General features: G+C 45.4%; 2 protein-coding genes across 2 annotated transcripts; one reads left to right on the forward strand and one right to left on the reverse strand.

Moving 5' to 3' along the window:
* The first annotated feature begins 516 nt into the window (after positions 1–516).
* On the forward strand, positions 517–17,343 carry mmp14a (matrix metallopeptidase 14a (membrane-inserted)). Its single transcript, XM_079757606.1, has 10 exons — positions 517–963; positions 8,626–8,786; positions 9,123–9,245; positions 9,840–10,147; positions 11,187–11,348; positions 11,736–11,875; positions 12,363–12,501; positions 12,978–13,128; positions 13,654–13,769; positions 14,257–17,343. The coding sequence occupies exons 1-10, from the start codon at positions 883–885 to the stop codon at positions 14,583–14,585; spliced, it is 1,710 nt and encodes a 569-aa protein (XP_079613732.1). The 5' UTR covers positions 517–882; the 3' UTR covers positions 14,586–17,343.
* A 4,547-nt stretch (positions 17,344–21,890) lies between these two features.
* Positions 21,891–24,119, reverse strand: mrpl52 (mitochondrial ribosomal protein L52; the record flags this gene model as incomplete). The annotated part of the gene is made up of 5 exons (XM_079757609.1): positions 21,891–22,331; positions 22,575–22,639; positions 23,310–23,377; positions 23,602–23,671; positions 24,086–24,119. 5 exons carry the CDS (start codon positions 24,117–24,119, stop codon positions 22,185–22,187), a joined length of 384 nt encoding a protein of 127 aa, XP_079613735.1. The 3' UTR covers positions 21,891–22,184.
* Positions 24,120–26,136: the final 2,017 nt, after the last annotated feature.

Raw genomic sequence — 26,136 nt, forward strand, 5'->3', positions numbered from 1 at the left:
TTTGTTAGTGTGTGTCTGTGTGTGTAAGTATGTGCATCCTTGCGTGCTTGCGTGCATGCTTGCTTTGTGCGTGCAGGGCCGGCGATCGGCATAGGCGAACTGGGCTATCGCCTAGGGCGCAAATGTGGTGGGGGCGCCCTCTGGTGGCGCCCTCAATTAATTAATTAAATCATATGAAACAAGCGAAATAAAACATGTTTACCAAACATGTTCCCAAATGGACCGGACAAGGGAGGGGACGGGGGAGTCATTGATAGTGCGTATTGAACCCCTCACTGCAGTACGCAGGACAACGCGATAAACCCGCCTAGGGCACCGAAAGGCCAGCGCCGGCCCTGTGTGTGTACGTGCGTGCGCGTGTGAGGCTGAAATTAGCCTAGAACAACATAACTGACAGCTTCCATTCAGTGGTAGTACTTCGTCACAACCAGAGGAGGGGACCGCAGAGAAATCTCTCCCTCCCTCTCTCCCTCAGCCTGTCTCCCACCCTCTCTCTCTTCCTCTCTCTCTGCCCTCGTTCTAGTTTGTTTGACCACGTCCACACGCAGCACATTGTGATATCAACAGAACCAAAGGCTGAAGAGAAGCGAAAAGAGGAGGCACAAGATAACAAGATATGAGTCTCCAAGTTTGACTTTTTGGCTTTTCTTATCTGCATTCGATTGATGAATGTGGACGTTTTTCTATTATCTATTTTAACTTTTACCAGTGTTCATTGCCGAAGGGTCTAGGTACAGGAACGCGTGCATGTGGACACCCAGACGTACGTTCTTTTTGCATTGCATCCCATAAATAAGTACAAAGAAAATTGTACAACTTGTCACACAAACCTGGGAGCAGCGGATCCGTTTTTTTTTTACTTTCCCCGGATAACCTGGAAGAATGCTGCCCCGGCTACTCACACTGGCCTGTGCTCTATATGTTGGGGTGTCCCCTACAACGGCAAACGCCGTCCAAGCCGAGGTGAGATCATAATGTACAAAAAGAGAATCGCCAATGTTGTTTAACTGTTGTAAAGCCCACAGTTATCGCGTTGTTGAAGTTTGGATTTCGTCCGTTTCGTCCACTGATATTTTGCTTTGTTCTTAGAATATGGGAGGAGCGCTTCTCCTCTGCCTCTGGTGAAAGGTTAGCGTTAAGTCATTAGTGCATAGCCTAGTCATGTACATTCAGGCCTACGGACTTTCCGTGGCCTCATAGTGTAACCGTCCCACTGTCTGTCATCGATGAACTGTTGCCTTGCATTCGTGGAGAAGGGAAGTGGATGCACATCCATACTCGGCCTTTTTGGCGTCATGCTGCGACTCCCAGGCAGGCCTTGAGACGTTTAAAGTATCATCTATCATCTTAAAAACACTTGGTCATCAAGCTGAAGGGGTGAAGCTCTGAAAATGATGAGGTGCGTGCGTGTCATCAGAGACGGCGGAGATGTTTATAAGAAATATTTGACAGATTGGTGCTGTGTTTCTATACACCGTTAAAACACTACCAGACGGTGTAAACACAACAGTTCATTAATCTTTGCGAGTAAAAATCTCCATTGTGTCTAAAAGACAAAAAACAATCTTTTGTTGCAATATTTTGTGTGTGTGTGTGTGTGTTGCAAAAATGCATCAACCCAAAATAAGGTGAAATGCAGTTCTACAGTATGTAGATCTGTGTATACAGGATGCCGTGTACGAAGGAAGCCCTTAGTGCCTGACCACTAACAGTTGGCCTGTGAGTCAGTCCAGACATGGTCAATCACTTATTGGAGCCTCCTAGGAGGGATAGAGGGAGAGGGGGGGGGGAGAGCAAACACTACCAACAGACAGAGCAACAGACCGAGCCAGACAGACCAACAGACCGAGTCAGACAGTTAAAGTGACCACAAGTGACAGGGCTTGCCAGGCGAAGTGATGCATAGCTGTAAACTACTTGAAAGAAAGAAAGAACGAAAGAACGAAAGAAAGAAACTTTGGCCCCAGCCAATGGATTTTGTGGGGGGGGGGCATACCCACATTAGCCTACAAGATGTCGGCACATACACATGATCCCACATGATCATGATTCATGTGTAAGAACTCTGGTTCATCGTGTGAGGTGCAAACATGCCTACATCCTGAAGTCAATAATAGTAATAAGTAACACACATCATCTGTCTGCATGCATCACCTGTCTGCATGCGACGCCGCTTGTGTCGCCAATAGAGGTATGCCCGTTACCATGACAGTCATATAGGCCCTGCGTGGTGCAATGCTTGTCCAGTGGTATCTGAACCTCAGACAGGCTAAATCGGTGTCTCCTGCAGCAAGGGGGATTATCAGTAATAACAGGTTGTAGTGACTTTATTACTGTTACATCACCTGAGAGCAATGCAAGAGGCTGGGATGGGTTCAGCAAGAGCTTGTCTCTATGTGGTGGGAGGCAGACTAAACTCCATGCAAAGGCCGTGAGGAAGGGAGGGGACACAGTCACAGAGAACTCGCGGTGTCCCGAGAAATAGAAGAAGAAGCATCGCTTCATGGATCGATGGAGAAGGAGAAAGGAGAGGGAGAAGAAAGGAAGAGACTGAAACTACCTCAAATGTAGACCTTTGCGGTTTGAAGTTTAACTCGAAGTCCAATACCGAGTGGCCTTCTTGTTGAAACCAAAATAAACACCCTTCTTTGTCGTTTTTGTATGCAGGGTTTCTCTTGTGCTTTTGACCACTTGCTCAGTAGGACATTGGCTCAGACAAAGTCAAAGGAACGCTTATCGGGTGTGGAGTGAGATGGAGAATCCTCGGCGATAAGAAACATATGTCCATGAAACAAAAGAAAAGAGAGATCCCCTCCCTGGCATCTGGGGGAACTAGAATAACTAAGCAAACCCTAGGGGCTGTGTTGCCATTTGGCTGCCATCTTGGAATGTGCTGATGCTGCCTTTATGTTTGTTTTTTATTGATGAAATTCCAGGTAGAGGAAGTGGGCAGCACCAAAAACAAACACACACATCTGACTCACATCGACCTCATCATCTTATCACTCATCTGATCAAACAAACCCACCCCCCCCCCCCCCCCCCCAAAAAAAAACATGTTGCAGACTGACATGAGGAACTGCTCACCAGCTGATCATGCAGGGGGGAGGGGTCTAAGAGGCATATGGGTTTCATTTTCTTTGTTTCCTCTGGAAGGGTTTCTGATCGTGGCGTCGGTATGTGTGGGAATAGACAGGGCCTCAGGTTCAAGGGCGTGTTTGGGGGCCTGAGAGGCGGGCACTCCATAGGGAACGGTCAAAACACTCGCAACAGATTCACTTTGATGGACAGCGGAGGACTGTTTTTGTTCTTGATGTATGACACACGTCTGAACCCACGTACAAAAACACTTTAAGGTCAGCCAGCGGCCGGGCCGGTACACACAAGGAGTGCAGACGCAGCCTTTGCACTTGGAGGTTTTCACTGTTAGATTTAGCCTGTCAGATCTTGTCTGCGTCCTAGAATCCTCTCTGGTTACCGAGATACAAACATTGCCTTGAAGGCTTATCGTTTTTTCTCTTTTTTTGTACTTTTCTTTGCTTACACTGTAGGTTTAGTCTGATAAGAGCTCAGTCAAATGTTAATAGTGACAATACGTAAGTGCTTATACCCCAATCTCTAGAGGCATGGGTTCGAGACCCCAAGGTATTCTCCCAAGTTCCCCAGCTAGCTCCCAAAACACATGGGTATGACCAATCGAAGGTGTGAATGAGGTGTGAATGTGTGTGAACAGGTGCGTGCGGGTGTGTGTACAGCTGTGTGTTTGTACAGCTTTCTTTACCTTACGTCAGCTGGTCACCTTACTGAAACTTCAACAAAATTGAAAGCAATTAAAATACAGTGACTAATGACTTTTGATGACTGCAACTTAAAAAAGTTATCACCACAGCATCAATGTAGTTAAGACCTGAAAATCATGATAGGTTTGTGGCCGTAACCTTTCGACTTAGCCGAAAGGTTGTGGGTTTGATTCCCCATGTACAGTCTACTCTATGTATATGTCTGCCACAGATAGGGTGGACCGATACAGATGTGGATACAGACATACAGCAGCAATATCCACAAGTGTTATCTGCATCGTTTCTTTTGCCTGTTCCTTCGTGTGATTCACAGTGCCAACTTTATTTTCTCATAAACTTTATTTCTGAGATAGATTTAATCATGAATGCCAGAAAGGAGGGGCGACATGAGATTCTCTCACTCACGGCCAAAATGTGCCTTTGCGTTTTCTTTCTTTCCGTTGGCACAGGACTGAAGGAACAACTGACTCAGGCTGGGCCCATGCAGGGTTTTGAAGTTTGCCCCTATTTCTTTGTCATCCCCCCTCACTCGTCTCTGCAGCCCACTTCCACAGTCTCGTCTTCGAATGGTCTTCTCCCAAACCTCCTCTTGCTTTCCTCCAAAACAAATCGTTTTTTCATTATCCCAAAAACCCTTTATTTCCCCTTTTCTTCTCCTTGACACTTCCACACATTGTGGAACAGATGTTATTTTTTCGGTATCTCGTTGAGAGGAAACACTTTATGCTCTGTCTGAAGCAAACCAGATCGACATGAAAATAAAGCCGGTGGTTCTGGGGGGAGGGGAGGGGAGGGGTTTTGGGTCTCAGCGGGCTCGGCCCTCCAGCCTCTTCACACATTGTATTGTGGCTTGATGAAGGAACTGCCATATGTCATAAAATGAGCATATTTCTGCGCGGCGGTGAATGCTGAATGGTAGTTAAACACAGCAGGGTGCTCCAAATTAGCCCCGGCACTTGTATCATCCCAGTAGATTTGGATACACCGACAAATTTAAGACAAATTTACACAGATTCCTCCACGTCATTTTAGGCTCGGCAACTATGACAGCACAGGGGGATTTCACTCACACCTCACTTTTTTACTCAGTGAGGTTTTTTTTTTTACTCAGAACTTTGAACAGGAGCTTGGCCTTGTATGGTGTGGGTGATGCTGTTGATGCTTTTAACAGCGAATCAGCATTTTATGGCGTAACCAGACCGGACGCTTGGTTGTAAGGACAACGTGACTAACCCCTGAGCTTCTATGAGTCACCAGGCCGGCGCTGTCGTCCGAAGTCTTTCACAAGTGAGCGTTAGACACAGACCATTCAGCAGCAGGTGAGGGCCTCGGACATCTCGTCTTAGGAAGCCTACAGGATGGCTGCAGGCCTTGGGGGGTAGAAACCCAGAACCTACCTACCTTCTACGAGCTAGTCGATATGATGACCCCCCCTAGTGCTGTGGTTCTCATGTTAGCGCATCAAAAAAGACGTGACGCATGAGTTGCCTAATGTCATGGTCCCGTTTCCTCATTGTTCAGCGGTTTTGAAATATGGGACCTGCCGTGGCTATGGCGACGATGTCGTAACGCTGTGTTTCAAGCGGCATTGTGATCTTTAAAGGCAGCGTGGTTGAGCTGTCGATATATATATGTGTTTATCGTAATGATAATATGAATTACGTGACCTCCTCTTGAAAGGAGATATAGGTACACCAAGGCTTTTCAAGGAAAAGTTTCAAACCTTACAGGGAGATGGATGTGCTTGAGATAGATTTGATTTGATACATTGGTAACTCTACAAGAGTATTTGAGTATTTGGTTAAGCCCGGCAGTAACAGCCTCAAAGGGCTTCACAGGCCACATTTGACAACATTTACCAACATTCACCTAAAGACGTCAACCTGCCAAGCTACATGTGACATCTGCATCCATGTTCTTGGCTAACTAGAAATGACGCTGCACTGGGAAGAAAACGTACACGTCCCAATGCTTTCCCACAAAGCCGCTTCTCTGTCTTTTTTTGCCTGGGGGGGGGGGGGGGGGGGGGGATGGAGGGGGTGTGTTGACTGAAGCAGGGGCCGTCAATATGTGGGGAAAGGCCCCAGGCCAGTCCACTGACCACAAGCCGTAGCCCCGCCCCCCCCCAAATCAAGGCCACCAATGACGGCCATGTGCGGAGTCACAGTAAATGGACCCCTTTCACTACGGCTGTGTCCGATGGGAATTCCATGGAGAGAAGTGCATGTTGGGATACCGAAAGCTACGGTGGGGGGGGCCAGACGGGTCACCGCAGTGGAGCCACAGCACACAGTGTCAGCAGTCAGTGGAGAGCGAGGGAAGATGGGTGGGGGGGGGGGGGCGTTGTAGGGAGCACACATGAGCCTCTAGTAGCCCGGGCCAGTGTGCTTGGGGTGGCGGGGGCAGGAGAGGCATAGTCAGAAAAGAGGGGGTGTGACGTACATGGATCGATAGATGCACACGATAGTTGTGTTCATATTGTAGCGGGACCTGTAGTGTGTGTGAGGGGGAGGTGGGGAGAGAGCGAGGGGCTTGTAGGGTGAGAATAAAGGTAGCTTTTCTCCCGGCGGTCATAAACGGACCTTGTTCCCAAGCCCCTTTTTTATTTTTTTGGGACCGGCCCCTCGTTGACTACTTTGGGAGTGAGTCTTTACCCAAGCAATGTTTAGCTGTGTGTATAACTGGTTCAGGTACCACCTCACCACCAGAAACCCCTCCCTGAACCTATCTTAAGCACCTCTTTCTGCTCACTGGTTTGAAGGAGAGGATTAGGGGGGGAAGGAGGACAGAGAGACAGAAAAAAGTTGATTGGAACAAACCCCGAGATGGCCTGAGGTTTTAGGGAATTCTAAAGGAGGAATTCTTGGTAATTCCACTAACTCAATTTGTGGTGAAGATGGAGCAGTGGGCTGACGTGATGTGTGCTCTTCACACACACACACACACGCACACGCACACACACACACACTAGACAGACAGACAGACAGACAGACAGACAGACAGACAGACAGACAGACAGACAGACACACATGCATACACACACACGGCCGCATACACACACACACAGACACACACACACACACACATACACACACACACATGAGTGGAAAGACCCACTCATCTGTCACTCTGGTGAAGCTTATATAACAAAAAATATTTTACGTAAAAGATGGCTTTTTATCCTACTTGGACTCCATGTTTCTACTAGTACTAATAAAAACAGAGAAGGAAAATGTTTTTATCATCAAAAGGAATCAGTGGCGTGACAGTTGGTAAATGTCAAGTATTTTTCTCAGGAGAATGGTGAATTTTGTAGTGCAGGTGTATTTGGTTAAGACAACTAAAAGAGAGTGTTCACGTTATGATTATCTGAGGCAAAAGACTAGCGTGTGACACGCCGATGTGCATACATCTGGATAGACAAAAGAACAGTCGAAACAGACACATGCGGTTGCAGTTAGGTTTGATATGGTTTGCTATATGTCTTAGTCATTTTATTATTCATCTTTGGTCACCAGTTTAACCTCGATGGGGTTGGGGTAAAAACAGCAGTACAATCCCTAGACTTATATTTAGTTTTAAACGAGTTGAGGTCGGCTAAACAACATTTCACAACATTTTCTGGTAATTTCGCATTTGTTTCACTAAATCTTTTATATTGGGCCGTTAAGACGGAGCCTTGAAGAGGCTGGCTGTAGGCTTTAATCACACGGCCTCCCTTTACAGTCGGTGGTCTCTGGCTCCGATGTCGACCAGACTGTAAAGGACATCACTGGCTCACAGATGTTAGATGTTTTACAATCCCACAATAAAGGGCCTTTGTTTCCTTGAAGATTCTATTCTCTTAGCGTACAAATTTGAGGTCATGCGAGGTTTATGAATGGAACAGGGGTGTGGCCGGTTGCAGGATTAGGGGGGTAGGGAGCTTCCCTTCAAAATGCCTTGTTTGGTCTGTGCGTGTGTGCAGCGCCCTTAAGTGTGTTGAAATGGACTGATTTAAAGTCGGGATGTCCTAGAAGATGCTGCAATGGCACGCAAACACACACAGCCCCGCACATGCGCACATACACACACACTCACACACGCAAACACATACACGCACATACGCACTTTTGTGCAACGTCGAGGAAACGCAAGCCGAAACACGAATTCATAACAAAAACACACTCAATGCAACACATAGGCATGTTTCTCCTTCCATTTTCATTACCCAAGCTCCACCATTCCTTCCCCCAGGTAACATGTCCAAGCTGGCTCCCCGGCCCTGGCGTCGAACCACAGACCTCATTGCCTTCGTTCGCTAACAGTAATTGTGTGAGCGTGAAACCTGCGGTATGCTCCGATAAACAACGAACCAGAGAGCTTGATCGGGAGGATGAGGCAGTGTGTGTCAGTCAGTCGCGTAAACGGCTAGGCGGACTTGACACACACTGTTGACTGTAGTACTGAGATGGCTAGTAGAATGTGGCAAATCCAGGGATCAAGGTTTTTTAGTGTCAACGTCTCTGCTTGGCTGTACCTTTGTGCCTTCTAGTGACATGAATAGTATGTGAATAGTATGCTGTATATATAAGGCGACATCAATTCAAATAACGATTAAAGAGTGGAATTCCAACCGAATCAGCCGAAACATCTGGATACAATATTACAATGACACGCACCGTTCAGTTCACTTGAAAGGGTTTGTTTTGGAATCTACAAATATAGTTAGATATCCATTATAAAATAGTGTCATTTTTTCATCAAATGTGTGATACACATATCCTCCCTCTGACCTTTAAACTGATTCCCTCTCCTCTCTCTCCTTCCTGGTCTCTCCGCCCAGACGTGGCTACAGCAGTATGGCTACTTGCCTCCGGTCGATCTTAGGTCCCAGGCCCAGGTCCAGAACCTCCGCTCACTCAAGACCGTCTCCGCGGCGATCACGGCCATGCAGAGGCTGTACGGGTTGACGGTGACGGGCTCCATTGACACCGAGACGATAGCGTGAGTTAGCCCCGTCACGCACTGCCATACGCACCAGCCATACACACTGCAGGGGATGGTTTCACATCGTCAACATGTATAGGAACATGTTGGTTTAAAGTGATCTCATTGTCTTATTATTATAGCCTTTATGGAAAAATACAGGTTATTCAATATGCTCCAGCAAACAATGTTTTGGAGTATTTACAATAAGATCCAATAAATAAATGTAATAAATACATTAATAAACACATAGCTTCCCACATCAAGGTCCACATCAACATACAAACAATCAAACAAATGCCACAAAGTGTGAACCACAAAATAACCATAACCTGTCATGTGCACCGTTGCCAGGGCGATGAGTCGGCCGAGGTGCGGGGTTCCCGATAAATTCGGGCCGGAGTTGAAGACGAGCATGAGGAGGAAGAGATACGCCATCCAGGGCCTCAAGTGGGACAAGTCGGAGATCACCTTCAGGTCAGAGGTCACCCGTGAACCAAATGAAAACTGACCGCCTGTTAACTTCAAACACAAACACTTCCAATTTTCTCATCGGGAATACATTGCACTTACATTTAGGGCATTTTAGCAGACGCTTTTATCCAAAGCGACTTACAGTAAGTACATTTGTCAGCAGAAGTGAAACAATATATCTCTGTCGCTGCAGTAAAGATGTTCATAGAACCAAGTGCAAAGCACTAACAATCGCTAGGCTAACCCATTCCCTGCATACAACAATGATAGCTAGGATAAGATGCTACACAACTAAGTACGATAACTAAATGCAACGTGCAATAAGTGCGTACATTAAGTGCCAGGACGTACAACATACAATAAGTTGGAGGGGTGGGAGGGGGGGGCTATGCAAAGTGAAGGTTAACTAGACTCTGCATAGCTCCCCATAAAGTATATCTCTTCTTAATATCAGTAATTAACTTCGGTAAAGCTCTTTAAAAGATTAACATGGTTCACGACGTCCAAACGACATCCTCCAACTTCCAAACGACTGGACCTGGCCTCGGTCTAACGATAACCACCCTCCCCCTCCCCCCCAACCTCACCCCCCCACAGCATACAGAACTACACCCCCAAGGTGGGCGAGCGAGGGACGTACGAGGCCATCCGCAAGGCCTTCAAGGTGTGGGAGAGCGCCATCCCGCTCACCTTCCGGGAGATCCCGTACAGCCAGATCCGCGACAAGGTGGACAAGTTCGCCGACATCATGCTCTCCTTCTCCGAGGGTTTCCACGGCGACAGCACGCCCTTCGACGGCGAGGGGGGCTTCCTGGCACACGCCTACTTCCCCGGCCACGGCATCGGCGGGGACACGCACTTTGACCTCTCGGAGCCCTGGAGCACCGGGAACGTCGACCAGGGTGGTGAGTGTGTGTGGGATGTGATGGGGGTGTGGGGGTTCCCCTTGTTGACCCGGTGTTCACTTGATGATGTCATGTCCAATTGCAGCATTGCTTCAATAACGGGTCGGGACCCTAAATGGGTCGTGGTCGGGCTTGAGGTGGGGTGGCGGCTCGTCTATGCACGGAACGCTCAGAAAAACGATAAGAAAACTAATCCTTTGGGAATAATCAACAATTCCGGCGTGCTCCCGGTTGACCTTCCTGAGTGTGCGTTTGGGTTCAACGGACACACAGAAATTGTCTTGAATAGCGTCAGATGCAAGCGTTTAAGAACCACTGTCCCGCGGGGTCGCAGATGGGAGGTAAAAGGAAGGTTGGGGGTAGCTGTCCATGAGCAAGAGGCTAACCCCGCTTAGTGATGACATTCACCTCGATTCACTGTCCCTGCGATGGGTAAAAGCGTCTGATAAATGACTGAAACGTTTTCGTAAATAGTTTCAGGGGGCGACTTGCAGTGGAAGGTGCAGGCAGGAAGTGAAAGGGTTAATGGTCACAGCAGGGAGGGCAAAGGCAGGAAGTGAAAGGGTTAATGGTCACAGCAGGGAGGGCGAAGGCAGGAAGTGAAAGGGTTGATGATCACAGAGAGGGAGGGTGTGCTTTCGCCTCCAGAGTTTGAAACCCTGTCATTTGGCTAATCTCGCCGGGCCTTGTGCGATGCGTCTAGACTCTTACTCATCCCTCGCCACTGTCTGTCTCCTCCCTCCCACCTCTCCCCATCTCTTTCTCTCCCTCTCCATCTCTCTCTCTCACACCCCCCATCACTGTCTCTCTATTTATCCCACTCAACCTCCCTCCCTATGCCACTTTCTCTTTCTCTTCCCAACTCTTTCTCTCTCCATCTCTCTCTCTTTCTTCATCTCTCCCTCTCCCCCTCTCCTCATCTCTCTCTCCCCCATGTCTCTCCTCATCTTTCTTCCCCATCTCTCTCCCCCATTTCTCTCCCCATCTCTCTCTCCCCATCTCTCTTTCCCATGTCTCTTCCCCATCTCTCTCTCTCCAGGTAACGATGTGTTCCTGGTGGCGGTCCATGAGCTGGGCCACGCCCTGGGCCTGGAGCACTCCAACAACCCGTCTGCCATCATGGCTCCCTTCTACCAGTGGATGGACACCGAGAACTTCCAGCTCCCAGACGACGACCGCCGGGGGATACAGGCCATATACGGTACGGGTCGTACTTTCCCCCTCCGCCAACCGGAAGGAAGGGGGAAGTTTTTTGCCAAAGTCACCCTGTAGGAATGGTTTCCGAAACAACTATGTTCTTCCATGTTACATTCAGGTAAAGCGCTGACTGCCTTACATGGACGCAGCGAGGGAATTATCTTTATACCGCGTATTATTATTCACGTTTTTTAGCATGTGTTCACCAATGCTTTTACTGAACAGAAACATGAGGTATTCTTGACTAATTCCCGACTAATCCTTTGCGTACGAGTTTGCTTTGGTCATCTTTGAATGACAAAAGATGACCTTCTTTGCTGCATTCCAACAGCAATGAACATGCATGCTGAAAGACAATCCTAATTAACATCGAAACGACAATCTTCCTCAGGAACCAAGTCGGGAGCCCCACCCCCTCCACCGCGGCCCACCAAGCCCTACGTCCCAGAGGACCCCAGCCAGGGGCCCGACATCTGTGAGGGCCACTTCGATACCATCGCCGTCCTGAGAGGAGAGATGTTTGTGTTCAAGGTAGGCGACCATCGATATGCAAGGACAGTGGTCCTCATGATGTCAGATACGTGGCATATACTGTTGATCACTCTAGTAATTGAAATGACTCAAACAAAGACTTTGAGTCAATTCAATTTATTATTTTTTTGTCGTTAAAAGGGAATCTTCACGCTTGGCTATTGGGGACTTTTGTTTGGTATTTATCTGATTCGGAAAAAAATTTAATACAGAGGTTCAATGCAATCGCGAACACCTACTGTATATGAATTACTACTCTCTTATAAATTGCCAATTGCGCTTTCCCCTTTTAATTGAAATAAAGCAAATTCTATGAAGCTCAAATTACCTTCCGTATCACTCAATAACTCAATGAAAGTGCATCTGAAAAACTGCTGAAATCCTAAAGAACCCAAAATGACGCAACAACAACAACAACAAATAGCAATCAAGTTTCAGATTCCCTATTCCAACGCTGCGTCTCTGCACGTGTGATGTGATGGTGCAGGACAAGTGGCTGTGGCGCGTCCGCAACAACAAGGTGCTGTCCGGCTACCCCATGCCCATCGGCCACTTCTGGAAGGGCCTGCCCTCCGACGTAAACACCGCCTACGAGAGGGACGACGGGGAGTTCATCTTCTTCAAGGGTGGGTTCCGCTTTGAACAAAGTGCTTGGGACCGCGTCGGCGCGAGCACCCAGTGCATTGGTGTAAACATCTGGATGTTGTTTATAGTCCGACTTCCTGATTCCTTCTTTCTCTCTTTCTCTCTGTTCTCTCTTCTCTCTCTGGCTCCCTCCCTCTTTTCCTGTGGCTCTCTTTTTCTCTTTTCCCTCACTCTGCTTACGGTCACTCCCTCTCTTTCCCTCGCCCGCTCTTTCTCCATCTCCCTGTTTTTCTCTCATTCTCTCCATCTGCCTCCCTCCCCTTCTCTTTCCCTCACCCTCTCTATTTCCTTCTCCCCCCCTGTCTCTTTCCCTCACCCACTCCTTTTTTCTCTCCTTCTCTCCCTTTCCCTTTCTCTCTCCTTCTCTCTCCCTCTTCCTTTCACTCTCCCTCCCTCTCTCCTCATTTGTCACCCTCCTCATCTTCTCCCCCCCCCCCCCCCCCCCCCCCTCCCCTAGGTGACAAGTACTGGGAGTTCTCAGAGTCAAGCATGTCCAAGGACTCTCCTAAGAGCCTGAAAGACCTGGGCAGCGGCCTGCCAAGAGACAAGATGGACGCCGCCTTGTTCTACACGCCCACGGGCCAGACATACTTCTTCAGGGGAACAAAGTGAGTCCGCCTATGTGACCTCGTTTCTGCTCGTCGGTTTTTTTTTACTTATTTTCCGTTGAATGGGAGGTGTTGCGGTCTTTGTCCTAGACTGTCATTATAACTATTCCACTTCTGCTTCTCCCTTGTGTTCTGGTTATTTTCATTGACTCAGTTTCATTATAAACACTTGTCATGTGCCCCTGTCTCTTCCTAGATAGCAGCTTTCAGAGGAATTATGCTTTAAATTCAAAAGAAAACAACATTTGTTCTGTGATTGAATTAGACATTTGCTACTTAAACTGCCTCCTGCTGTTTAGGTTTTAATTAAAATCGAACTCAAATTCAGTTTTTTTTTACTACAACAACTGCAAATCCTCTCCTGTGGAAACTTCAGTGTTCAGTCAGCCAAAGAACAAACACACTCCATGATTTCCCGCTCTGAAACTAACAAACGACGAGTCAGCGATTTTTTCTCTCCCTCGTAAAAAAGACGCTGTTATTGTAATGTTGCAGCTGAGGTTTGTTTTCTGCTGGAAATTACAGATACTTCCGCTTCAACGAGAAAACGCGCACAGTGGACAATGACTACCCCAAGCCAATCAGCATGTGGAGCGGAGCCCCGGATAACATCAAAGCCGCCCTCATGAGCGAGGACGGATGTAAGGATACCTTCTTTAATCAAGTCCCTTCCATTGCGTCTGTATAGCCCTTCATCCCACGGTTGCAGTGTCAGCGGGCTCACAGGCCTCGTTCAAAAGAACCTGATGACGGAACAACGTAATCAAGGAAGCAACCTTGATAAGGATCTCAGAAGAGACATCCCATGGCGGATATAAGGGTCGCACAACAAGCTAAACAGTTTAAGTCATATTAAGTTGTTAGGGACTTCCTGAGCTGCTGCAACTGTTAACTTCATTGCACTTGGTTCTATGAACATCCTTTTTGTACCGAAAGACAAATGTACTTATTTCAAGTTGCTTTGGATAAAAGCAAATGCCCTAAATGTAAATGTAAAAAACATCCTCAAGATTGCTTGTCCGCATTTCCCACCGTCTTCTGATCTTCCCGTAGTTATAAATCTTGCATCAGTTTCAGTGACTAACCCCCCTCCCCCCCCTCCCCCCCTCTCCTGTCTCCCCCACGCAGCGTACACCTACTTCTACAAAGCCAACAAATACTGGAAGTTCAACAACCAGTACATGAAGGTCGAGTCGGGCTACCCCAAGTCGGTGCTCAGCGATTGGATGGGCTGCGAGGGGGAGGAACCCAAAAGGAGGCAGGGCGTGGATGAGGTCATCATCATCGAGGTCGACGAGCAGGGCGGCGGTTCCGGAGCGGGCCCGGCGGCGGTGGTCATCCCGCTGATGCTGCTGGTGCTGGTGGTGCTGACGCTGGGAGCGCTGCTGTTCTTCCGGAAGTACGGAACGCCGAGGCGCCTCCTGTACTGCCAGAGGTCCCTGCTGGACAAGGTGTAGAGGGGGGGTGAGAGAGAGAGAGAGAGAGAGAACGGAAGAGAGAGAGAGAACGGAAGAGAGAGAAAGAGAGAGACTTGCGGACGATTGGACAGACTGACGACAGGGAAGGGAGGGGAGGAGGAGGAGGAGGAAGAGGAGAAGAAGTTTGGAGCAGCGCATTGGGGGAAGGGAAGGAAATCGAAGAAGGAAATCGAAGAAGGAAATTGAAGAAGGCGAACGTGACCAATGGAAAGAGACCTGGGGGGAGAGGAGATGATTTGAGTGGTGTTTGTACAGAGCCACGATTCAGGGCAAAAAGAGAGAGGGAGACAGACGGAGAGAGAGAGAGTGTTGAACATATCCTCATGAAAATTCAGGAACTTATGTATTCTGTAGTTATCCATCCCCAGCAGAGAGAATGGGGGAGGTTGGGGGGTTGTTCTTCGTCCGACTAGGCACCTATCTGTTCCAAATGCTCCCGAAAGCCACCATTTTCTTTCCACTAATCTGCTTCTCCTCTTTCCTCTGCCCCGTCCAATAGAATCCACCATCCCCCCCACCCCTCACTTCTATCACTTGACGACTCCAGCTACACCAGCTGTCCGATTACTCCCCACCCCCCCACCCCCCCCCTGTAAACTTTGGTTGCGAGTAAACTCAAAATGTTTACTCTAAATAATTATTATTTGTTTGGAAAATCTCCACGATTTCCACATGATGAAACCCTACAGATCGCCTTTCGTTAGTTATCGGACGATTTGAAATCCGATCTTCCTCCGTTTAGCGCAGAGAAAGAAAGAAAAAAACATTTGTTCCCGTTTCTTTTGTTTTTTTCCTCCCGCTCAACACAGCTGCGGAAGAGATTTTTTCCACCCCCAAAATGCAACCATCCACTAGTCTGGTGGGTATTGTTCATTGGTTGTGAAGGCAGAGTATATACTGGAACATTCCTAGGTCGCTACTCCAAGTTTGTGTTTGCACTTGTATGTACTTTTCTTTTGTATGTCAAATCTGAAAAAAACAACTGCAAAGCCAAAAGGAATCAGAATATTCCATGGGAAGTTGCATCTTTAATTCCAGGAAAGATATCAACTTACATTTGTGCAGTATTGGCTTGGCCGTTTCGTATCTTAAATATGCATTGGTGGAACTTTCAATACCTAGCTAGAGAACTGGTCTGCTGGTTTCTGCTTGTTGTTTTTTCTTCCCTCAAGCATAGTGTATAACTGACTGCACTATAAAGCAGAATTTAAACTGTGGTGAGGACGTGGCATATAACATTTACAACATTTGAAATCCTAATGTCACATGGTGGAAATGGTCCTGTTTGATGACATCATCCGTTTTTTGGAGAAAAAAAAACTAAAACTTTAACTTGGGCCATATGTTCCAGAGATTTAGTTAAACGTGGACAGCATTAAAAAAAATCGAAATTAAATCTTAGCTACTTAAATTATACTTTTCCACCTGCAGCCGGGCACATCCATAAACACAGCATTCGTGTCCTAAAGCGGTTATATTGAGTGAATTTCAGGTCAGCCATCTCAACTTGCTACTTTTATTAATTAGCACAACTTTGCCGCTATAATTACTGAGTGAAATTAGATGAGCTCCATCCGGGGCCAGAGAAAAAAAAATGGCAGGTTATTTTATCTATCTGAAGCTGGAATTTGTCGATTGGTACGGATTACCTAATATGGTCCAGATCTAATAACGGTGTTTCATTTTGAATTATTATCATTTTGTACGACAAATTATTGTTATTATAGTTATGGTTATCGTTGTTTTATTGGTAACGTTATGATGACTTGATTAGTTTTGATTTTTGTGTTGTCTTCGGAAGCCTGCTGGACAGAGGCTTAACATGACAATCATGCAAATAGCTCCCTTTTTTATTTTATTCCATGTTCGGTGGTATATCGGTATCCGTAATTAAATCCGGAAGCCGTAACCCGATATTTTTTAACGGGAATTTCTTAATGGCTGGCACAGAACCACATTTATTTATGAACTACTATTTGGATGGTGCTTAGTGTTGTGTTTTGTCTTCACACAGAATCCAACATAATTTTAATTGATTTGTATTTAAAAATAATAATCATCAGTGTGCTAATTACAGATTGATTGAGCTTGCTTTAAAGACCTTAATTCAACAGTGGGGGCTTTTACAGAGTTGAGAAAACTAATACACCACTGTTGACTACAGTAAAGATGGGTGATGCTTCGGGCATTTTTCATGGTAAAGGCATGTTATGACACTCCGAAATTACACTCTAATAAAGATGTCTTTACCCTATTTTTTTTTTTACCAAAGTGAAGAGATTCTAACATTTTATTGACTATCATAAGATCAAGATTACATTATAGGAAAACTTTGGTGTATATCTACCTGCAGTGCCTAGTATGTGCAGCTGGTTCTGCGCTGTTCATCGGCCGTTGTCCTTAAGCAGAGAGCTCGTGTAGCCCTGCCCATTTCCTAGTCCATCAGAAATATTGTTGTCATCTTCGTTTGACCAGAGAGGGCGCTGTTGCCAGAGTTTTAATTATAGTATTTAGTTACTCTTTAATGGCCCGGTATCACTGTGCTCTAAATGAAGGCGAGAAATATGGAAAATGGCTTTGGGTATCATAAAATGCATTAAAAGTAAAGGGAAACTCAGACTTTACATTCCGAAATGATATTTTCCACTTTTTTTCCAAGATGTCCTTTAACAGAGGCAACCTCACTCAAAATGTGCACACTGTTTATGATAATGAAATCAATAAAAGGAGATACTTATTTCTGTTTTCAGCATTGTCATTACTTTAGACGAGATGAAATAAAGCTGTTTTCTAAAATCCGAAAACAATACATGTGTGATTGATGTTGCATACACCATTGTGCATATGCATTTTGCAAACACATGCATGTATACCTATGTTGTTCAGATGCAAGCACGCGCATACACACGCACGTGCACACACACACACACACACACACACAGACAGACACACACACACACACACACAGACTTAAGAGTAACTCCTTGATAAAGAATGAATCCCAATGCTTGATGTGAAAAAGCCTTCCCAGAGTCCTAAGAAAGCCACATTATCTCTGTGTGCTACTTGGATGGAATGGATCAGTTAACTATGAGCTCGATCTATGAGCAGTCTTTGGGCACGGCACCAGTCGACATATGTTGAGCTAGAGGGGGCGGTGGAAAGAATGATGGAATGGTCACGTTTTTTATTTCGGAAAGTAGAGCGTGGCTCAGCGTTCTAGCTGAGCTCGGTTAGAGGCATCTGGAATTTGTGAAAGAAGTTCTGAGCTCCCCAGTGCAGTCTGGCCCAGCTGGAGTCTCCAAGTCTGTGTGTGCATTTGTATTTATTTATGTGTGTTTGTGTGTGCGTGTTTGTATGTGTGTGTTATGTGTGTGTGTGTGTGTGTGTGTGTTTTGTATGCATGTCATGTGTGTTTTGTATGTGTGTATGGGTGTGTGTGTGTGTGTGTGTGTATGCATGCGTGTGTGTGTGTGTGTGTTTGAAGCATTTTTTTGCATGAGTGTTCTAAAAATAAGAATAGCCAATACATGAGAGAGAATAAACAACGAATATGAAAAGAAAAGTATGTTTGAGATGTTATTTGAGCTCTCTCACTCTTATTTCCCGCCCTCTGCATTATTTTTCTTTTCTTTTTTTATGAGCCTCTGGTCTTCCACTCTTCCCCTGTCACCACAAGTATCTCTGGTCTGTTTTCACTCTTTTCTTTCTTTCCTTTCTCTCCCTCCCTCCTTCCAATCCCCATCACACACACACACATACAAATACACACGTATGTACATGCAGATAATACACACACACACACCCATACACTTGCATGCACAACCCCCACTTTTATTGTCAACATATTGATATAATCACATGCTGCTCTAAGCATGTGTCACTGATCCTCCAATCACAGCACACCATAAACCATAAGAAACAGACAGCCTTTTAAGTCCCGAACCTTTAGTACATTTTAACCCAAGTTAATACCTTTGATACCTAAGTAAATGTTGTTTGAGCTACTTTACCTTTTTACTTAAGTGATTTTGTTACAGATGACCAGAGTCACTTTCAAGTAAGATATCTGAACTTTAACTGAATTATGACTTTCTAGTTTATACACACTGCTTATGTTACTGTGGTGAATGTTTCAACTTCCCTGAATAAAGGATGAAGATCAGTTTGACTCTGTGGCACTACATTTAATTTAGTGATAATTCTAGACTAATCAAATAACCAGATTATCAGATTAACACTCATACTGATACCCTGATATAATTGATCTTAGTGTCAGGACATGTATTACAACTGTGAGCAAGTTTAAGTTGAATTGAAGTTAATCTGCTCCAGGCTTTCGTTAAAAAAGTGTACTCTATGGGAAAACAGGCCTTCTTTTTATGGCTGATTATTAATTTCTATATTTTTTCTTCTCTCATCTGTTCATTTACTTTCCATTCTAGCACACTCCCTCTCCCTCTCGCTCTTTCTCTCTCTTTCTTCCACTGCTGTCACCTGATATTTCCATTTTGCAGACGGCCTCTGCTAAAAGTATGTCAACTAATATATATTAATGGCGAATTTTCCATTTCCCTGATTCAGCCTTGTCGAATGTAGTAGGCAAGGTAACATTAGGTAAGTGATAGGCTGTACGCAACGTCGCACAAACATCAACATATCATTTTATAATTTGCTTCATCTATTACATTCTGTAAATTGCTAAACCATGGTCTCCCCATGGTCATACCATACATGCCAGGTTCTGGTTCTCTATTAAACCCATCTCATAATACAGATGAGACATAATAACGGGGCGGCCGTTCTAGTTTCCGTGCGCCCTCTCTTTCTTCCTGCCGGGATAGTCCGGAGCCCGCTCGGTCGTGCTGGAGGGTGGAGAAACAAACGTCCCTCGGCATCAGCACTGCCCCGTGGGCAGGAAGCGGCCGGGACAGCTGCTTGCAATTCAACCTCCACACCGTGTTTGGTTAACCTACGTTGTGGCCGCTTTGTACTGTAAGCCATAGGCAGCACTTTCCGTCCACTTGTGACTCTTTCTTTCCTTCCTTCCTACCTCTGGGTGCACTCTTTTCCCTTAGGGAGCAGGAGCTAGAGACAGGCGGGTGGTCAGTCAACGTGCTATCGTTGCTATAGTAACTATTGAGCGTGCACACCGAGAGAAATGTACAGGTTCAAACAGCACTATTAAGCGAGCGAATGTGTCAACACTGCTTGTGCGGCCCGCCGCTGACTCATGCGTCTCGCAAAACACATGAGTGCCACCCCTCTCTCTCTCCCCCACAATAACCTAGCCCACCGACACCCAGGGCACAGGAAGTGGTGGGGGTGGGGGGACTGCTGAATCAGGAACCCCCTCGGTGGCCTCTGTTAGCCCGGGTCCTATCTGCCGGTAACCCTAGACACCCTTCACCACCATCGGTTTCGTGTGTGGCTTATGAGCAAAACTAAAGAGTCCTTGAAGGATAATCCCCCCCCATCCCCACATCAGCCCCCCATCACCACATCTGCCCACCCCATCTCCTCCAGTCTTCTCTCTCTCTCACCCTCTCTGTCCTTGCACGCCTATCCTACCAGAGACTGAGCTCAAGACTGACACCCTCGCATCGACTTGTGCACAATAAGTAACATCTGGTTGTCGTCCCCCCTCCCCAACCCTTTCCGAAAAACCATAACAACACAAGGGTGAGAGGGGAGGGAAGGAGTGGGAGAAGCAGGCCGCTAGTGTCCGTATACCATTAGCGTTGCTTTGGGAACGGTTCACTTCTCAGTTTGCATGAGAGTGTTTATGTGTGTGTGTGTGTGTGTGTGTGTGTGTGTGTGTGTGTGTGTGTGTGTGTGTGTGTGTGTGTGTGTGTGTGTGTGTGTGTGTGTGTGCGCGCGCGAAGAAACCGAGACAGAGAGGACGACAGAAGTACAGTAGAAGATTCACGAGGTTGAGGCAGCCAAAAAAGAAGACAGGAAGCTGGCTGATAAAATAGCATCACACTATGAATACACATTCAATGTGACAATGAGGTGGCATTCCATCCTTTTGTGTCCGGGCGTGTCTCAGCAGTGGGGACATCACCTGGCAAACAGACTTAGATCATGGCATGGCTTTGTACAACATTTGTTTTTACATTCTGAAAACACTTCTGTTAAAGTCTGGTCCGAGTCAGCTCATTTGGTCAGCTCAGACCCATGAAAAAATGTAAAAAGGAAAAAAAAAACAGAAAACCCCTTCCCATCGCCAGAGAAGAAGAATCTGCAACTCAGCTGCTATAACAGTCAGTAATTACAGTGGCGCTCTGCTGAAGTCTGCAAGATGGGAGAGGAGAGGGCCGTGGAGAGAGAGAGAGAGAGAGAGAGATGGAGAGGGAAACATGAGGAGGAATGAGGGGATAGAGCGGAGGAAGGAGGAAAAACACTGAAAGACAGAGGGTGAGAGAGAGAAAGAAACACAGCCTTACCTCACTTTGTAAATAGTCTATGTCTATGTCAAAGTCACACAGAATTAGTGCTGACTTCGCAAAGGCACAGCTGCGGAAATGCTGAAACTTGACTGGGTTCAAACCAAAACCATCAAGATAAGAGAGAAATAGAACTGTTTACACCTTTCATTTCGCAATTCATGCATGTTTAGAGATGCAATTGACTGATTCAACTTCAACCCAGAATGAACTCGTCCAACTTGCAAACAAACTTTAACTACCATAGAGTTAGATGACTCCATATGTATTCAGTGGGTTAGAGAGTGTCAATCTCTTTCGAGGTTGTTGTATCAGTCCAAGCACAGCAATCAGGGAGATTCTCTAGATAATCCAGGACAGATTGAGACTCCATAAACAACAGTCCATATTAGAAAGATGAAATAAAATCTTTGAAACTTGAGCTTTATGCTTTTTTACTTTGATTTCTCTTCAGTAAGTGGAAGAGTTTCACATACCGTCATTTAAATGGTTTAATGAAATGTAAATTTTACATTTTTAGCTCCCTTTGCAAATCGGCTTTTTTCAGTCTGTGTTTGATTTGTGTGGAGTTAGAACACTTCCAAGGTGGGCATCATAAACTCCTCACACACATGGACCTCACTTAAACCTCAATCAGTGCAACTTTATTTGCCCTCCCCTGCTTTTTCTTGGCCTGATACCAGGAAACAATTTTTTTCTGACCACAGTTGGAGACAAAATGGCAGCTCTCCTCCCAGGGTTTAACTGGAGAAATGCTGCATTCTAGTGGAGGCTAAGAGCCTATGAAGAACATTGCAAGTTCAATGAGATCATCGTTGAAGGATCAATGGTTTTTATTGAGTGAAAAGCCCTGCTTACATTATATGCCACCTATGCAAGATAAATCATTTAACAAAACTAGTGTAAAAGTGTTTCGGCCATGATAACAAAACAAAAATGATGCAAATGTTTTCCAGGAAGGCTTGTGGAGACTGTAATTTTAAAATGACCAGAACTAAAGTACTTAAAGAGATGTTTCATATCACCTGGTGTCCAGGCAGCCATTGAAAAACCAAGTTAAGAAAGAAACAATATTCTACTGAAAAAGAACACAAAAAAAACAGACATAACGTTCTATAACTGAAGGGTTTTACGTTGACTTCTTTAGTAATAGTTGGCCCTTCGGTTTGAGAAGCAGGGACTTTTGGTGTGCCTCCATTCGCTCTGCGTCTTCCTTTTTCTGTTGCCATGCCTCCATCCCCTTATCTACCTCTCCGCTGAGCATCACCACGCGTCTCTAAGAGAAACAGAGAGGACACAGACAGGTCAAAACAGGGGTCCTATGGGGTCAGGTAAAAAAAACAGCCGCCATTGCAGTAATAACAATGTTGAGCTAATTCCTAATCTAACTAATAACTAATCTGGGGTGGGGGGGGGGGGGGGGGGGGGGAATAATGCTAATGCAATGAAACAATCAAAACAACAAAAACAACAATGTTGAAACAGACCAATGAAAGCAAAGAAACAGAAAGGTACTCACTGCTAATGCCTCTCTTTCTTGCTTTCTCCTCAGCTGACCCTTAAGCAGAGGGGCGGGTCTTCCATCTGTGAACCATAAACTCTGTTAAAAACCTGCCTGAGGTGTCGCCCAGCTAGCAAATGTCCTACCATGACACCTAGGTGAAAAGGATCTACGGGGCGTCGTAGAAACACGTGGAAAGCTGCACTTTGGCGCCCTCTGGTGTATAAACGGCTGAGTGCACAAGACCAGACCAAAGCTGCGATCCAGCATTTTTTACTTTTACATGTAGTACTTACGGCGGCTAACCTTACTAAGTAGATACTGTTGCACACAGTATAGACATTCACACAAAGACATACTATCTTCTGCTGCGTAGAGGATTATGTGGCAGAATAGGCAAAAAGCTTGCTGGCATGCATACTGCGATATCCGACATGATTTAGTTCATCCTGGTATTTTTGGCATAATGCATTTTCCATACTAAAACTTACGAAATATTTTTCTGACATACTAAATAGTATGGTAGTATGGGTATTGGAACGCAGGGAGAGTCTGAACATCCTACGGCAAGATGGCCTCACTCCCTACCTGGTTCGTATTCTGTATTCACTATAAGTCACATTGGATAAAAGTGTTGGCAAGTCACGAAGACATTGTAACACTTGTTTGACGTCTCTCCTGGCCTATTATAGGCTACACTGACCCTCTGCATCAATCATCATCCATATGTGAATTAAAGTACATCATAGTTACCCGCATATGACCAATCAGGCAGGTCTGTCAAAGGTCCATATTCTGTACCAGACGGAGCCAATCCATGTCTGTGAAGAACATAATTAGCGTAACATTAATTTCTTAATATTGGATATAAAAAATAGGATAGAAATCATTTGCATGTCAAAACGCAAATCTGTATTCATACATTAATCTGTATACAATTTATTCAATGTATGTATTAAATTACTCAGTGCATTGGACGTCTTTACACAAGGATAGAAAAAAAAAACTGCTTTAAACCAAGTGATCAAAAACTCTATATACTTACTCCGTTCTCCACTTCTTCCCCGCTTGGTTCGTAGATGTTGTACCGAAAGAACGCCTAGAACATCTCAAAACTGGAAATAAGATTGGTAAATCAACAGTGGTTTAAAGTCCTTGTCCTTATTATATATTTAACGTATCGGACCAAAAGCGGATATAGGTAGAAGATGCATTTACCATGACCCCCTGCATGAACTATACAAGATTGTCACAATAACACAGAGTTGTGTTCAGGAAATGAGTCATATAAATGCAAAAGTAATTCAAAATGTGAGAGATAGTAGCATGTTAGGGTTTGCAAATGACTGAAGAAGGTTAGCAGCAGGGAAAGCTTTAGCGTTACCGCAATGTTAGTTATGTGACGAGTGAATGTGTGAATACAACTAAAGGCAGACAGTGGTGAAGTAAACAAACTCAAACATTGAATGACATCGAATTCTCTCTGTTTCGATCATTAATAACGGCAAAATCGGTCGGTAACCTCTTACCTGAGCAGCACAACGTCTTGATGGGGGCCGCCATCTTGTCTGCACTATTTTGACTTTGCCACTAGATGGTGCCAACAACCTTGGTTTTTCTGAGTATGCAGATCACAACATTGTGTTATTATCCTTTAATTATATGCTTAATGCTAACCTTAAGTGTAGGGTGCGTTTATTACCCGGTTTGGGGAAAAGTATACTGAATAAAATAGGGAACCGTTTGTCTACTTTGTCTTTTTCTATGAATCAGGGGCATTGACTTTGGATAAGGAGCATTCAATTATATCTTACGGTTGTAGTATTGTGGAAACGCTGACATTTATATTTTACTTTTTTGAAATTTGGAAGATGTAAAGACAAAAAGCAGACAATGGAGACAATAATGAAATAAAGCATATTCCTAAGAGTTTAACGATGTCTGAAACTATGTAAGCTTATTCATTAAACACGAATCCACTAAATATATCATGTTTTTGTAATTTACAATGAATGCGATTATTTTTTGTAGCATAGTAAGCTGTTTCAGCATCAAAAGGCTGTTAACCTTGCATTTCACCCAGCATATAACAGGTTGTTAACATTGCATTTCGCCCAGAAAATGGATGTTACCTTTAATTGTCTGACTCTTATCCCGTGGGGAAGACGTGTTTGTGCCAATGGTGTGTGTATATGTTCTTTCCTTGGATTATCGGTCAACTGTCAGGCCATGCTCTCTAAACCTGTGCCTGCATATTTGATCACTTAGTGGTCAGGTACACTGTGACTTTTGTACTCTTCTTTTTAGGGCCTAATGGCATTCCAGTCTACTCTCGCACTCTTCCACTCTCTCTCTCTCTCTCTCACACGCAGGCGTCTGCACACACACACACACACACACACACACACACACACACACACACACACACACACACACACACACACACACACACACACACACACACAGGTTTAAAGTGTAATTAATGTTTTCATCTACGCCGTTAATATGTCAACGTGTTGGCAGGGACACTGTGGAAACTGTGTTAAAACCATTTATGTGGCTTTTAAAAGTATTGTTTTTGTACAGCAGTGCTAACACTAAGCCCTGAAGAATTCCTATGTTAGCTTTTCAGACAAGTCCTCACTCGCAGTCAACGGGACAAACGCGCGTGTTTGGAAGGCAGGGACTCCAGTGAACCGCAAGGGCAATGAAAGGCTTCGGAGCCAAAGGAGGGGGCTTCAGGGCAGACAAAACGAGAAGACTGCCGAACAAGCCGGGAAAACAAGTTGCACTTTATATTGACCCACTTGGTCTCCGTTAACTGCCACAAAACGGCAGGAAACACGACTAACAAATGCCGACCAGTCTTGAAATAGCAGCGGAATGTTTACTTAGTATCGTCCTTGGAGAACGCATACACGCCAAAAAAAAAATCACCAGCCAGACCACTCACGCATCTCCTTCCGCACATTCCACAGGCTGGTGGTACAATAAAGTAGTTCGATTGTCTAAACAGAAGTTTAAAAAGTGACTTTCCAAATTAAATGTGTAGAATTTGCACATTTGGTTGTTTTAATCTTCAAAGAGTGTGTTTATTTGCCGTTTTGATTCGAAAAATCAAACAGAAGCCCAGCACTGTCTAAAACAACGCTGCTTAGGTTGCATCCAATGAAGGAATCGTTTTCGTGACTTCAGCCTAACTTAATCTCCTTTATGCATAATTTGTATTTTTTATAGAGGTTTCGCTTGGTTATGTTGCATTGACAGATGAAGGTGGATGTCCCATTCATTTGCATACGCTAATCGTACCCGCGGCGAACGCATTCGTTTAGCAGCGCCGCTCCGGAATAACACATTATATTTATTGTGTCTGGCTGTAACCCGTGCATACGTCCCTCTGTGGAGCCGCCGTCCGCACTCGACTATGGCGTTTCGCCACAGGGTGGAGTGGGCATCCACCGGGAAAGTCGAGCTCGTGAATGACGAAATAAATGGCTGGTGGAAAGGTGTCCCGGCCCGGAGGAGGAGGAGGAGGAGGGGGGGGGGGGGACCGAGCAACCGCTGACTGATAAAGGGAAAG

Source organism: Pollachius pollachius, assembly GCF_949987615.1.
Source record: "Pollachius pollachius genome assembly, chromosome: 20".
Lineage (NCBI taxonomy): Eukaryota > Metazoa > Chordata > Actinopteri > Gadiformes > Gadidae > Pollachius > Pollachius pollachius.